The sequence below is a fragment of the Amblyomma mixtum genome, chromosome 7 (assembly GCF_055824585.1).
Source record: "Amblyomma mixtum isolate Tamu chromosome 7, ASM5582458v1, whole genome shotgun sequence".
In the NCBI taxonomy this organism is placed as follows: domain Eukaryota; kingdom Metazoa; phylum Arthropoda; class Arachnida; order Ixodida; family Ixodidae; genus Amblyomma; species Amblyomma mixtum.
The window spans coordinates 71,715,017-71,728,793 of NC_143018.1; the positions used below are offsets into that span (position 1 = coordinate 71,715,017).

Genomic DNA, 13,777 nt, shown 5'->3' on the forward strand with positions numbered 1-13,777 from the left:
TAGCATTAAACGACAGGTTAAAAACGCGGAAGTTAAAAATTGGATGAATTGAATGGAAAAGAAACATAGTGTAGAACTATATCGATGCTGGAAAAGACAGATCAGGAAAGAATTTTTCCATGATAACTCAAGAGGCATTGCCCTACTTTTTGAAGCTAGGTCAGGGTGTCTTAGAACGCGCAGCTACAAAAAGAAATTTAACGAAGAAGATGACATATGTGCAATGTGTGGTAGATCTGTGGAAACAATTGAACACCTCATAATCAAATGTGACGGTATCCATCCGGATCTCGATGCAGGCGCAGTCACTCTTCCTGAGGCCCTAGGGTTTAGAGACAACAATGGTCATGTAAATAAATCTGCATGGCGATTCTTAATGAGAATTGACAACACAGTAAACAAAAAAATATATATGAAAAAAGAAAAGCTGAGCATGGTGGCAATTGCCACCACCCCGTTTCAAAGGGGGCGTTCCTATCCATCCATCCATCCATCCATCCAAACGGGGCGCCGCAGGCGCGCTCCGCTTAGTCATGTCTGAGGAGTTATACAAGGCGTCGCTGGAGGGACGTGCTGCGCGCAAACGCCGTACCGAGGAGACAGGTGAAGAAAGGCAAGAGCGGTTGGCTAAGCAACGCGCCTATGCCGCAGAATGGCGAGCCCGGCGGCGTTCTACAAGTTCTCTTTCTTTCAGTCGCAACAACAAGGCATCGCGCCGAACGGGTGGTGGCGTTCCTCCCTTCCTTTACAGTGCGGTCAGGGTGTCCACCGTGATGACAGAGAATTACTGCGCCATTTCCTTCCCTCAAAAAGCCGGTAGCCACGCGTGACCTGTAGACGCGGCGCATTGCGTTCCAAGACGCTTTCAGTCGTCGCGTAGCGGCGGCCGGTAGCCACGCGTGACCTGTAGAAGGGGCGCACTGCGTTCCTTCACTTGGAGGCGCTGCGCGCTTTCGCAACCTACCAGGCTTAACCAAAGCTAAGCCCCCGCCAATTTTTGACAGAAAAGGGACTTGTATATTAGGCCGAGCGGGTGAACTGATAGCGACACAGCTGTCGTCACAGAGTCATGCGTGTCTTAGCTAGGAGGGCAGATGTGTGCTTTGTTTGTGTGCCTGTTTGCTTTTTTTTCTTGCACCTTGCTACAAAAGGCGACCTCGTGCAATAATTAAACTACAGGGGATATATAGGAACATGAACACTTGAGTGCAGTGGGGTCTTGCGGGGACCCTGGGGCGTGCCCCGAATTCCTCTTCAAATAAAGTTTTTCTCTCTCTCGTATAAGGTGTCCACTGTCCCAGGGAGCCAGTTATGCACCTTTCCTTTATCTGAAGGTCCAATGAAGGTGAAATCTCCAGAAACGGTGACCTTCGCTTTACATAGGGTAGTGAAGCTTTCGCTTCAATACGGGGCTACGGCCGCTTATCTGTTTTTACAGCCAGCGTCCGCTTCGCGGACGCGGTTGTTGCGACGGGCGTCTTTACTGTCTCTTTTTCACTTTCCTCTTTAAACTCTCTTCTATCTGCACGTGGCAGCGGTGGTGACGGCTTGAGCCAGTCGGCAGGTCCGTGCACTTTTCCTTTTCATCCTTCTCTCAGTCGCAACGAACCAATCCCGCTTCAATACAGCTTTTAATTCTGATGCCACCCACACCCTAACTGAATTTGCTCCATTGAAGGGCTGTTATTATTGTGTTGCGACTGAAAGAAGGATTAAAAGGAAATTGCACGGGTCTGCCGACTGGCTCGAGCTGAGCCAGTATCTGTCTCACATATCTCGGCGGTCACCTGAACCGCGCCGTAAGGGAAGGGAGGAAGGTGGGAGTGAAAGAAGCTTATCTGTTTTTTCAGCCAGCGTCCGCTTCGGCGGACGCGGTTGTTGCTGCTGCGAGGCGCGTCTTTTCTTTTTCTCTTTCCTCTGATCTTTTAACTCTCCTCTGTCTGCACGCGGCAGCGGTGGCGGCTCGGCTGGAGCCAGTAGGCAGGCCCGTGCATTTCCTTTTCATCCTTCTCTCAGTCGCAACAACAACAACAACAATGTGGAGCGGCCACGGTAGAGCGTCAAGCTACTCCGCGGATGAAATCGAGCCAATATGTTCTACTCGCCACAACGGAGGTGGTGGAGTGAGCGCGGCTTCGGCCGCTTATCTGTTTTTTCAGCAGCGTCCGCTTCGGCGGACGCGGTTGTTGCTGCGACGCGCGTCTTTTCTTTTTCTTTCCTCTGATCTTTTAGTTCTCCTCTTTCTGCACGCGGCAGCGGTGGCGGCTCGGCTCGAGCCAGTAGGCAGGCCCGTGCAATTTCCTTTTCATCCTTCTCCCAGTCACAACAACATACTCGCCACACTAGCTTGATTCTCGTTTCAGGACAGACACTTTTTCGGCACATCAACTGAGGCTGTTGTTTTATCATTTGTGAGAGTCGTCGACTGCGAATACCGGTAAGTCTAGTTTTCAAAATTCGCGCACCCGCGTCAGATTGAAAAACAAAGTAGAAAGGCCGCAGCTTTGTGTCGCCGACTGGCGGGAGTCGCGGCAATCGCGTCGGCTCGCTTTCAGCGAGCTGACGCGCCACGCCGCTGGCGTCGCGCTCCTCTTTCACAATCGCGTATGATCTCATATGCCCGCCGCAGTATTTCGGTCGGTCGATCGTTCATCGGGCACAGACGGCGGCTGCGTGTGTGTGTGTAGTGAATTGCGTGCCCTCTCCCCCCCGCTACTTTCTTCCCGTTGCACCTTTCGGTCCGCGGCTGTTTCTACGGTGATAAAGCGAGCAGCAGCCAGCGGGGCCTCATGGTGAACGTCGCGAGCGTAGTCCTCCTGACCGAGCCTTCGTCGAGCGCGTCTGCTTCAGCTGCGTGAGCGGGCCCGCCGCTTCCAACCATGACCCGACCACGTTCGACCACCACCGCCGGTAGCAGCGGTCGCCGGGCCGCAGCGACAACAGCATCGGACGCCGCCGCCGTAAACACAACAGTGCGTCTCTCGTCTGCCGTGCCGCGCGCCGATCAGCCGTTCGCTCCAGCGTGCTCCGAAGTGCCTCCCGAGCCGACGTTACGGACTACATGTCGTCTTCGTCGCTCGCTCTGTGTGTGACCGGGACCCCCTCCTTCCGTTTGCGCAGCCCATCGCCCCGCCGTCGTTGCATCCCGGTCGCCTCTGCACCGGTTGCTGTCCACCACCGCTGCGGCCGCGTTCACGAGGACGTCGTCTGCAGCAGCGTTTTGTTTTACTATGGCCGCCGTGCTCAAACGACAGCGTTCTCGGCGCCGGCTCGCGGCTCTGACGTTCCTTTCCAACATATCGCTGGATGGCACGCACCGGGACACCAAGCTGGGCATCTTCAACCGTGCCTCGCAGTCGTGCGACCTGGACGCCGACCGAGGAGGCTTCGCGACGGCTTCGGACTTCGGGCCCGCGCCAAAGGCCGTCGAAGCCCGGGAAGAAGATGACGAACTGTGCGGCTCCCCGCCGCCGCCGTTGTTAGCCAAGTGTGGTGCGGCGGGCGGCAAGGCGAGCAGCGAGGAAAAACTGGCCTACTGCGGCGGCGGCAGCCCGCAGGAGCGCGATAGGTGAGCGCCCCTTTCACTTTTATCTCTTTTTTGCTCACCGGCGACCGCGCTAGCTGCTCTCCCTCTCTCGACGTTTGTTGCGCTAAGCGCGCGTGTGTGCGTGCGTGCCTTGCGTACTACTATAGTGCTACTACTACACGCGCATGCCACGGTGTGGATTGCGATCGAAGAAGGCAAGGGTCTAGTGGGCGCCCGATTTTTGTTGCGAACGCGAAGCACCCTCCGCACCGTTCGTCTTGCTCTCGTGCGGGCCGCGATTTGTTTACATTGGTGCCGGGCCAGCCGGCTGGGCCGCCGCAGTTCTCTTCCGGAAACGAGCTCGGCGGCCGTCTGAGCGCGTGCGCGTTCTAGCCGTCGAGCTTTTCTGTCGCGCGGACTCGTTCGCCAGCTGCCGGAAACGAGGAATTCAGAAAAAAAAAAAAGAGTTGGTGCGCGTGATTTTCGTGCCTTATATATCCGTCGTTGATCGAAGGCCTTCTTTCCGTCGCTGTTTCGCAGCGTCCCAAGCGTGCGCGGAATAGTACCCGCACTATACTACCGGCGACGGCGACAAGGTCTCTCCGCTACTGCCGGTCTAAAATAGGACGCAGATGCGAAACTCGTACGGTTGCGTCAGCCGAGCTTCGACGGCGGTTTAACGCGGAAATTAGCCCTCTGCGGATTCGTCGTCGCGCGCAAACGGCTCCGAGCTTGGGATCCGTCTGCAATATTCGCCCGCCGTAATTGCAACGATTTGATCGTTTGTATCGACCGTTACATGCGACTGTCGTGGCGCGTTTGTCGTAGCAAGCTGCAATTACAAATACCTCGTCATTATCGGTTCGCAGAGTGCTTCTCGATTAGGTGTTTGTGCTGCTGCTGACTTGGTTGCATGGCTGTATGTGTGTTCATTTGTTCCTTCTTGAGAACCATGCTTCGTAGCGTACAGACGTTGCACTTAGCAGACGACGCTGCATCCGGCCGGAGCTAACCGGAATACAGCGGTCGTGGTACCGCCGCCCAGCTTGTAAAATTGCGAACAGATATGCCGTAACCCAATTGACATAGCAGGCACACAACTCGCTGCTGCATCACGATCGCCGTTAAAGCGAGGTTACTACGTACTCGGTGCAAATATTCGAGCCTCGGCGGCGGCCGAGGGGATATATTTCACGGCAGCGGTCGCGTCCATCCATTCCGCGCCGACGGATAGCGTGACATTTCCGCCCGTCTGGGTCTAGTGCGAGAACATTGATAGAGCTGCGCCGTATATCGCAATACAGCCTTGCCTCTCGATATGTGTGTAGTACTACGTGTGCGACCGCTCGTGGGCGATGGTGTGCGCGTCCGGATCGTCTTCTGCTGATCGCAATTAAGCCGTCTTTTGATTACCCCCCCCCCTCCCCCTTGTTTCGGCGTGCTATCTGACCTCGTTGTGCGTTCTGTATTTTTCTTTCCTGCTGCATGCTTTTCCTCCCCTTTCTTTCTCTTTTCGGGCAGCCGGTCCTTCCTTCGTAGAAACGCTGGCAGGCCTGTGGGTCGTCTTCGTTCAGTAATCACCGGCATCACGTTCGCTCGCTTTTCGTTTTTTTAATGCGTCGTCCGCAAATTTTGTCCGCGTGATTACGTCGTTCTCTGAAGATAAATGCACGAAAGTGTGAATGTGGTAGATAGTGCGTGATAAAATGTTGCCGTGAGAAAAAGTTGATTGACGAGTTATAATTGGAGAATTAATTACAAAGGCGAAAAAATGCACTTAGACGTCAGAATAGCCATGGGCGTCGATATAGTACATGGACGTCAGAACAGCCACGGGCGTTGATATAGCATTGTAATCAAACAAAGCTTGCGTATTTCTCCAATGCGGGTCGCCGCAGTGATCTGTTTTCTTTTTCTCTTAGTACGTCATGCATGGTTGCGTCTAGTACGTCATCAAACTGCGTGGTGCGAGAAGTTATGCAGGTGATGTAGACTTGAGCAACGTTACTAGAACCAAATTGTTCTAGCAACGTTGGACTTGAGGCCATTGAAAAAAGCGGAACACATGCAGACGGGACCGACACCATCAACTATACGTCGTTCCCGTCTGCATTCGAGTGTTCTGTGTTGTCCTTTTTTGTTTTTAGAAATCGCTAGGCTTTATGAATTCAAACGACCGTCATCAGAAATTGAAATCAGGCTAGGTGTCGACATTTCTAGATGGGCGGGGGGGTTGAGGGTAGAGGAAAAGCTTTAGACATTTTCAGTTTTTTATTTGTGTCGCGTCTTACGATATCTTTATGACTCCACCGCTCGAGACAAGACAGACAAAATTCAGGGGTCACTTTGGCTCTCTAAAGTGCTGCAAGGCGAAAGCGTTTCCTGGCCACTGTGTTTTTATTTACTTTTTTATTTTTCGTATTATGTTTTTATTTATTTTTTGCTCCTTTTCTTAATTTTATTGTTTTAATTTTTATTTCCACATGTTATTTTTATTTTATTTTTATTTTCTGTTTTCCTTTTCTTCACTTTACTCCTTTTATTTATGAAGCCCACGCATTCACTAGATGCGCCTTTATTAATCTGGCTACGGCCGTGTATGTTTTTTCAGCCAGCGTCCGCTCCGGCGGACGCGGTTGTTGCGACGCGCGTCTTTCCTCTCTCTTTTTCTTTTTCCCTCTGATCTTTCAACACTCATCTATCTACATCGCGACCCGAGTGCGTTACCTTCGGCTGCTGGCCCTAAAGACGCGGGTTCGATTCCGGCCGCGGCGGCTGAATTTCTTTGGAGGAGAAATTCGAGGCCCGTGTACTGTGCGATGTCAGTGCACGTTAAAGAACCCCAGGTGGTCGAAATTTCCGGAGCCCTCCACTACGGCGTCTCTCATAGCCTTAGTCGCTTTGGGACGTTAAACCCCATAAACAAACAAACAAACTCATCTATCTGCACGTGGCAGCGGTGGTGGCTCGGCTTGAGCCAGTTTACAGGCCCGTGCACTTTCCTTTTCATTCGTCTATCAGTCGCAACCAACCTTGCTGGAACCTTGAGCCTTTTAAGCAGTGACGCCGAAAAGCGGACGAATCTGCCGACGCGTCTGTCGACACGGCTGCCGATGCGTCTGTCGACACTTCTGCCGACGCCTCTGTCGACACGGCTGCTAACGACAGTATGATTGGTTTGTTGGGGTTTAACGTACCAAGGCAACTCGGGCTACGAGGGACGCCGTACTGAAGGGCTCCGGAAATTTCGACCACCTGGGGTTCTTTAACGTGCACTGACATCGCACAGCACACGGGCCTCTAGAATTTCGCCTTCATCGAAATTCAGCCGCCGCGGCCGGGATCGAACCCGCGTCTTTCAAGTCAGCAGCCGAGCGCCGTAACCGCTGAGCCACCGCGGCAACAGTATGAGGCATTAAAGGCTTTCACCTTTAAAAAATTAGTTACGAATTAACGGGGTGCCCTTCAGCAAAACAAGGGGCTTGTAAGGAACTCACTGGTCCCAGTCTGCGTGTAAAGCTTCTCTCACATGCAAGCGAAAACTCTTGCGATTTCTGCCGCCGCGGCGCAGAAGCCTGTTTCGAGCGGCCAGAGCGACGAGGTTGGTTGTCGTTGTTAGTGGCTATCTGTTGCTAAGAAAGATAAAAAATAAATATAGAAGGAACAGGTGTTTCTAGCCGTGGCATCTGCCATCGAAGCCTGAAGCACCTGAGCTGCGGCTATAGCGGGAATGAGAGGACAGGGAGAGGGAAAGACAGGAGGGAGCGATAGTGAGAAAGGCTGAGGTTTAGGGCGGCAATGTATACTATGTAAGTACAAATACAGGATATGATTCAAGTCGTCAGTTTTTCACCGCGACGCGCCTCGCAGTCGCTTGCATGTGAACCAGCCTTACGGCATCTTTCACTTTTTTTTTTCTCAGTAGCTGTCGTATCGAAGGAGGCTTTCCGCAGTTCTCAGCCACTCTGTCTGCGGCAGTAGTCACAAAACGCGTTGACGTCACAACATCCTGTTACCCGGGCCCATCAGAGGCGGTCACGTGGTAGCAGTGTGCACGCTGCTACATCTTGCTTTCCACTGACGTCGCAACTTTAGTTGAGAGTAGTCGGCAGTCGGCTTCCACTCATTCGAAGACTATCACGACTTCCTTGCAGTCCGTCAGTCAGACTGGGCGTGGGGGTCAGAAAGGGGGGGTCAGGAAAAGCCCCACCCCTCCGCTGCCCGGACAGAGGATTGGATTTATCCGGTCTTTTCTAGCATCGGGCGAGGGACAAACGCAGGCGCGCATTGTGCGAGCTGTGTTTCAGCTTCCGCTGTGTCCTGACCGGTGCGCCCGTGTCTCGCGCAGCCGGCGGCTGCGAATCAGCGACCTCCTCGACGTCGCCGCTGCACAGCAGCTCCGGCTCCGGCGTGTGTGCGTGGCGTGGGAACAATGCCGTTGTTGTACCTGCGCCGGGCGACGAGGAAGCTGGCGCGCATCGATCAGCGATGACGTCGCCGCTGGCTTCGGTTCCGCATGTGCAGAGCATTCCGCGCACTACGCTTGATTGAATGAATGAATAAATTAATGCGGAGGATGGAGCGAGAAAGGAATTGGATGGAACGAAGGATTAAAAGAAAGAGGGGGGGGGGGGGGGGGAGGGATGGAAAGAAGGAATGGAGTCAAAATGACAAAGGCAAAGAAACTCGATAGCGAGGGAAGACGACCTGTCCTTGAGGGATTCGTGCTGCCCTGTCTCCTGTCTTCCCTCTGTAGAGCATTACCACTGCACGCGCAAACGCAGTGGAAAGGTGGCAAGCTAGATCCAGTTTTGTTTTGTTCGAGCAGTGCTTTATATTTAGTGCTCCATCGTACGGGCCGATGTGTGTGTGTGTGTTGAGTTCGTGTGTGTGTCGCAAATTGAGCCCACGCGCCGCTCGGTTATTGCGAAAACACCGTGAATGTGGAGCAATATTTCAGGCTATTTCGTTGCTAAAACAGTCGGCAGTCCATATTGCGTACATCATCGCTGTCTCGCATTATCTATGTGAGCGCGCGTACATAAATGTGTATGTATATGCGTACGTGCGTGGGAATGTGCGTGTGATATCGCTGTTCCGCAATTATGGTTGTTTCGGCACAACACGGAACTAGAGGGAAGCGTGAGTTGGTTTGAATCAGAGTGATTCACGCGCGCTTTACGCTTTACATAGAGAGGAGTAAAAAGGGGAGTAATCTGTCCTCTAGCGCACTTCGCTTTTATAAGAGGGAGTGCTTACACAGGACATGTTGCTCCCCAGGTGGTCGAAATTTCCGGAGCCCTTCACTACGGCGTCCCCCATAGCCTGAGTCGCTTTGGGACGTTAAACCCCATAAACCAAACCAAACCATTTTTACTCCCATAGAGGCCTCTTCGTGTTTGGTGTATGGTTTATTGGGGTTTAACGTCCCAAAGCGACTGAGGCTATGAGAGACGCCGTAGTGAAGGGCTCCGGAAATTTCGACCACCCGGGGTTGTTTAACGTGCACTAACATCGCACAGTACACGGGCCTCTAGAATTTCGCCTCCATCGAAATTCGACAGCCGCGGCCTAATTTCGATGGAGGCGAAATTCTAGAGGCCCGTGTTCGTGTTTGGAGTGATATATATGCTGAAAGGCCCAAGAGGAAACGGGGGAAAAAAAAAAGTTGGCAGTGGTTTAGCTCTGCTATGCCAGGATATGCGTAGCGTGAGCAGTGACGTCACGTGGCTCTAGCGTGCCAGCTGTGCGCAGTGACGCCACTCGCGCATGCGCAGTATGGTCCACGGAGGGAGCACGCGAAACGGCGAGACTGTGGCCAATGTAGCTCTCGGTACAAAGGACGAAAATAAGAAAAACACGCCTACCAGTTAATCGCGTACACGGTGTATAGGACACTCGAACGCAAACCAATTAAAGTTTAATACGGCTGCTGGCTTACATCACGACGAGAACTCCATAGCAGAAAATTGTTCGCCTCGTTATAAGTAAGCGATGGAGGGAAACCTTGCGATTCCTTCCAGCGCGCGGGGGGCGTAATCGATTCGCCAGAAGCGGCGCGCGCGCTCAGAATGTCGTTTCTCGCGGAGACTGCGACGGTCGGCGCGTACAAGGTCGCTGCGTCTCCGGTGTGCCGACGCATAGTTGCATCGTGTAGCGAGCCGCGCGTGTCCCGTTGCGTCTGAGGCGCGCCGTTACGCCTGGTATGTGTGTGCGCGCGGGGCGCCGGAAAAGCCGCGCTGCAAATTCCTCCGCCTCCTGAGAGGAGGCGGGCGAGAGCGGGAGGGCGTCTAGGCTTTCCTGTAGTATTTCCGTGGCGGCGGCAGAGCCGTGCGTTGTCGTCAGGGGGGATCGCATGTCGGTCTATATGTTTCCGCTTTTATGCGAAGCATACTAGCCGCACAACCGAGCTCTTCCTTGCTGCGCCGCGCGCGGCCGCGTAGCTACCACTTGACCTACATCGGCGCACCACGTGATATGACGTCATAACAGCTGTGAAAGCTGGGGCTCAACTCTAGGGCCCGGAAATTTAGGCACTAAAGAACCCCGAAATAGGCAGGCATCTAGGCTCTAAAAAACACTGAAATAGGCTTATAAAGCAAAAATAGGCGCTTTCAATAATACTCTTTATTCAGAAGTACAAGATTTATAAGTCAAGCATGGAGCGTACGGAGTCCTCAACTGAAGTAATAAAGCTCATTCTCAGGTTTTCGAGCGTGAAGCTCCTTCGGTTTTCGCTAAGCATAGTTTTGTACCTTAAAAGGCTTCTTTGGACATCGCGTGAACTTAGTGGCGCGAACCTAAAACGTGAGAGTTGATAAAAGCTTAGGCCTTCAGGTGATGTGCCCGTATCGTCTCCGCGTAGAAAGACTCTGATTTGGGAAATTGTTTCTAGGCATCTATTTTTTTCTACCAATTGTTGCATCATCGTAGTAGCAGTGGCGCCCTTTTCTTCCATTCCCCGAAGTGCTACGGTACTTCTGCCACTTCCTTCAGCGATTCATCTATTGAGAGTCCAGCCTTTTCCAACTTTGCCATTCTTTCCGTCAATGTTGAGAAGATTGCACTAATGTATCTCAGGTCTCTTTCCAAACTCGCCTCTTGCTACACTTCAAGATAAACACTTCGTTACACTACGTTCAAGTTACAATTCGAGAAAAACGTTCGGCGAGACCCGCGCCTTTTGTGCGTGCATCGGCGCGTGCCTTTCACCATACATAGACAGATGTCTCAAAATTGAAAAACGTCACCGAGGACCGAAGTGCCGGATTTAGGCATTTATAGGCAAAAATTGCGGTTAAATAGGTAGAATTTCCTAAAAACTGACAAAAAGGCAGGCAAGGGCAAAAATCCCTCGTTTAGGCATTTATAGGCATTTTTAGGCAAATGCCCAAATTTCCGGGCCCTATGCATGGCTCAGAAAGAGTAGTAGTTCATCAACTCTGCATAACTAGTCACCTAATATTGCACTCGCGACCCCCAGAGCTCATCAGTTTCGTAAAGCGGCAAAACGTACTCGCAAGAACCATTTAGCATGGATCAAGTCATGGCGCTTTTGTCGGCGGACGGTTGGCGCGTGATAGCTTATCAGCCGCAGCGGACGAATGCTTGGGCCGAGCTCTTCCTTGCTGCGCCGCGCGCGGCCGCGTAGCTACCACTTGACCTACATCGGCGCACCACGTGATATGACGTCACAACAGCTGTGAAAGCTGGGGCTCAACTCGTGCGCTCGCTTGCGGACGCGCAGCCTCCACCGGCGGCCTAACTCCCGCTCCTTCCGCTAGGGGCGCTGACGTCACAACAGCTGTGAAAGCTGGGGCTCAACTCGTGCGGTCGCGCAGCCTCCGCCGACGCTATGCTTCGCATCCTAGGCTTAACCATAAGCTAAGCCAGGCCATTTTTTACCGCCGTCTTGCCGGTGCGCGGACTGCTTGCGCTCAAAAGTGTTGAAGATGATGATGATGATGATGATACTGATAAAAAACTGGCCGCACTGCCGTGAAAGGCCTGTATTGGCAGCTGCATGCAAGGGTGTCGCTGGGTGGAGCACCCGCAAAAAAAAAGTATTTTTTTTTTTTATACGTGACGCAGGAGAAACTGAACTCGAGGTACCTCACTATACTTCGTTTCGTGAGAGACGTTGAGCGGAGTCACGAAACTTGAAAGCGCTAAGACTCCGTGTAAAGCGCTGAAAGACCAATGTTTGCCGCATTGTGTTCTGGGAAACTGTTGGAATAGGGGCCTAAAATTGTGAGGGTAACACCTATTCGAGCGGTTTGAAAGCGGACGAGGTTGCTATCGCAAATTGCAAGGCGCATTGAACGTGCTACTAGTAGCTTTTACAATAGCTCTTTTTATATGCGGGTAGTTTTTTCGAGTAGGCATGCGCTTCTTTTTTGTTTGTTTTATGGAGTTTTTTTGTCGATTCGGTGCATACTTTCCATATCGATCGATCGCTGTTGTAGTCTCAAAACTGCGGTCTTGTAAATCTCGCTGTCTTTGAGAGTCGTCGTCGATAAATTAGAGTGAGTGTTTTGGCGTTAAACAAAACAAAAACAAAGAAACCGGTTTCCGCAAGCGTAGGGTGGAGATGACGGAGAGAGGTGTGTGTGTATACAGGGTGTTTCACGTAACTTGAACCAAGGATTTACAAAAAAAAACAGTAAACCGCAGCCCGCTGAAACCAACGATACATTGTTCGCCATCATGTGGCGCTCCTCAGAATATTTTTTATTGCGCTTAATTAGTTCATTAACCAAGATGAATTCTGCAAATTTTCAAATATTCATTTTAGTGCCAAGACCGTTACGTTAGGTTGTAGAGCAGGTTTATAAACAACCGATCCAGTTTATTGTAGCATCGTATCTCCTACGGGGTCCTTTTTTTTTTTCGGCATATAAAGAAAGCCCGCGAAATATGAAAAAATACCATGCGACTACGCTCGTGCGCTATTGGATTGCAGCGCTCTCAGCGGCGTTTCGAGCAAACGGAGCGTGACCGCTGACCGTGGCGAAGTGAACGGCCGCCGCACCGCTGCGGAAAGTGCTGACGCACTGTCAAGCCGCTGCTAATAGCTAACCAGCAACTAGCCAAGTTCTCTGTTCTTCTAAGTCTGAATCACAGTGTGCGTAATGTCGTACAGTCGGTGTTCAACTTTTCCAGAGCGCTTGAGCTGTAACAGGGGAAAGCGAAATTCAAGTGGTTTTCAGTGGCTCTACTTTCGCGGAAATGTTGTCTCTATAGAACTTTAGCTTCGATGACGTGTCGCTTTGTGTACAAATTTTAGGCGCATGCTCGAGTGTTAAGCCAGAAATGACTGTGTTAACCTTGCGGGCGAACTGCCTTGCTACAAGCGTTATAATCCCCAAAAGAACCAACCGTTACTCCTTCACGAGCGCATGGTTCCGAGACTAACTGCAAAGGGATTAACAACCAGGTTTACTCTCCGCATGGAGTAAAATATGAGCCCGTCTGCTCGCTGTCGGCGCCCTTGGAACTGGAAAACAAAACAAAAAAAACGAAAACTAATCGCTGTGCGAGGATAGGATGAATAGTGGTTTTTTCTTAGTTTGTTTCTGCATTCCTCGCTATACGCTTTCATGGGGCACTGAGAAGATTGATGGCGGGGAGGGAGTTCCGAGAAATACCGCTAGGGGCGCGGTATGAGGAAACAACGCTTCCCGTTGGTACATGTATACTGTCGCGGAAAGACCCGTTATGTAACTGTGTGCCCAGGAGAGCAGTATAAGAACGGCGCGTGTATCTAACGGCGAAATCTCTTCGCCGTGGGAGCTCCCGGAAGACGTTGGAGAAGCGCTGCTATAAATACTCGCAGGGTCTAATTAGCCGCCGCCGCGGACTGTTCTCAGCGGGCGTGCCATAAAAGCCAACACGGGTTAACCAGCCTGATTGTGCTGTGTAGCACCGTCGAGGAATAAGTGCTTGCTGCTCTCTCTCTCTTTCTATTGCTGCAGAGTTCATTTCGCTGAGCGAAAACAGTGGACGCGGATTTAATTTGCAGCGTCAGCGCCATACTTTTATTCTTTTTTTTTTGGAAGATGTAGTACCGTAATCTAATGGTGTCCTGCATGGCAAGTTCGAAATTATACGAGCGACTAGCTTCAATTTGCAGCTGCAACCAACAGAACAAAGTAAGGCCCGTGTAAATGTTTGCAGCCCCCTTTTGCACAGATCGGCACGTGACATCATTAGGGGCAATTTTATGGGCAACTTTTGGAGGAAGCGGTTGAG

The 13,777-nt window shown here is 51.8% G+C and overlaps 1 protein-coding gene across 1 annotated transcript in view; it reads left to right on the forward strand.

Annotated features, from left to right (window-relative positions):
• Window positions 1-2,585: 2,585 nt before the first annotated feature.
• The window catches only part of LOC149336440 (CDK5 and ABL1 enzyme substrate 2), a 133,587-nt gene continuing 122,395 nt past the window's right edge, over window positions 2,586-13,777 (forward strand). Inside the window, exon 1 of the mRNA XM_089552898.1 lies at window positions 2,586-3,568. Coding sequence (XP_089409024.1) covers window positions 3,231-3,568 — 338 coding nt within the window. The 5' untranslated portion in view covers window positions 2,586-3,230. The remainder of the gene's footprint in view (window positions 3,569-13,777) is intronic.